Here is a 1379-nt window from a genome sequence, read left to right as displayed (position 1 = left end):
AAAAAAAACTTTCAAATACCAGCAAAGCAATTGTACGATAGCAACGACTATAGTCTACAACTGTAGTTATCTTGCGACCGTGTCAGGTGATATCCAGTTCGCCGACCGATACAGAACAACATGAGCTTCCCCATCATGGATGATTATATATTCCGGTCTTGTTAATCTATTTCTTGTACCTCATTTAAAAAAGGAAGGTAAAAGCGTTGTCCGGAACGTCTTTATTGATCTACGTCATGTTTATTCGTGTATAAAATACTTTCTGTCCCATGACTTTGGTCCTTAGAGCAACCTTCAGGCCATGGTACTATGAAGCTGAACACAGGAGCCTGCCTTTTCACGATGAAGGTCTCTGGCATAATCATTTAACCACCAGTGCAGATCGCACAAGCTAACGAGAAGCCTTGCGAGCTAAGGAATCTCGTTCGGTATTCCCGAATCGATATCGGCGTGTCCTACACTTCACGGAATACGTTCCGCTTCTTGGGAACTCTCAGTTCTCTTCCAATTGCTTTTGACTCTGTAGCAGCGGACATTGTTGATCTCTAGGGGCTTCCAGCTTCTGAGATACGTCCGAGAACCTAGCAACAGTATACTTCTGAAATACGGCTTCATTTGCGGGTTTTGAAGTGTTACAAAATATGGAAAAGATCCAACAGTCCAAAGGGTCGCAAAGCACAAGGTGCTCACCGGCTCCGTTAAGCACAAAGCCAGCGACGGTAAGGCATGATCGCGCCATAACCGATGGCTTAGTCTCCACGAAAGTACGATACGACAGGGAGAGCACCCCGAGGTACGTTGCCATGTGCTGGACTACTTCGTCATGACCCTCCATCGCGGTCATGAGCTGCACGAAGTCGTAAACAGTAGCATTCCTCATGGACCAGTCAAGAATTTTGAGGATGTGCCTCTCCATCTTGATGAGTATGGAACGATCGTAGTCACATTGGCAAAATTTAAGAAGGTCTTGCATATGGGGCGTATGGTCCGGAGGATCGACAAGCTTCGATGAAATAAGAAGCGCCGAGAGGCCCGCTAGCTTGTAATATTGTTCGTAAACGGTCTGTTTTGAGCAGTATCGGTCAAGAATATTGACAGCGAGGAAAAGGGTTCGCGGTAAGAGGTTGAACGAGGCGTGTGCATCAATGAGGAGCTGGATCAATTCGGGCCGCATCGACCAAAGGTGCACTTGTGAATCGATAACGGAAATGTCCGGCTGTCCTTGCTCCTATTTCGAGTCAATACGGGACCAAGCGTGGATGCCCTGGGATTCGATATACCTCCAGATATTGAAGCCGAAAGCCAAGATTTTTCAGCGGCTCACATTCTGCTTGTGGTGAGTTTTGACTGTTCAAGCCGGCAAATCGGAGGCTTGAGAA

General features: G+C 46.8%; 1 protein-coding gene across 1 annotated transcript; it reads right to left on the bottom strand.

Annotated features, from left to right (window-relative positions):
* Positions 1 to 18: 18 nt before the first annotated feature.
* On the bottom strand, positions 19 to 1378 carry FOIG_16940 (uncharacterized protein). The gene is made up of 2 exons (XM_031218420.1): positions 1281 to 1378; positions 19 to 1228 (listed from the first exon to the last, which is right to left on the bottom strand). Exon 2 carries the CDS (start codon positions 1172 to 1174, stop codon positions 494 to 496), a length of 681 nt encoding a protein of 226 aa, XP_031051866.1. The 5' UTR covers positions 1175 to 1228; positions 1281 to 1378; the 3' UTR covers positions 19 to 493.
* Between the last annotated feature and the right edge of the window lies 1 nt (position 1379).

This window comes from Fusarium odoratissimum (assembly GCF_000260195.1).
Source record: "Fusarium odoratissimum NRRL 54006 unplaced genomic scaffold supercont1.350, whole genome shotgun sequence".
NCBI lineage: Eukaryota > Fungi > Ascomycota > Sordariomycetes > Hypocreales > Nectriaceae > Fusarium > Fusarium odoratissimum.
Note: the sequence above shows the minus strand (reverse complement) of the source record. Positions and strands in the feature narration are given on the sequence as shown.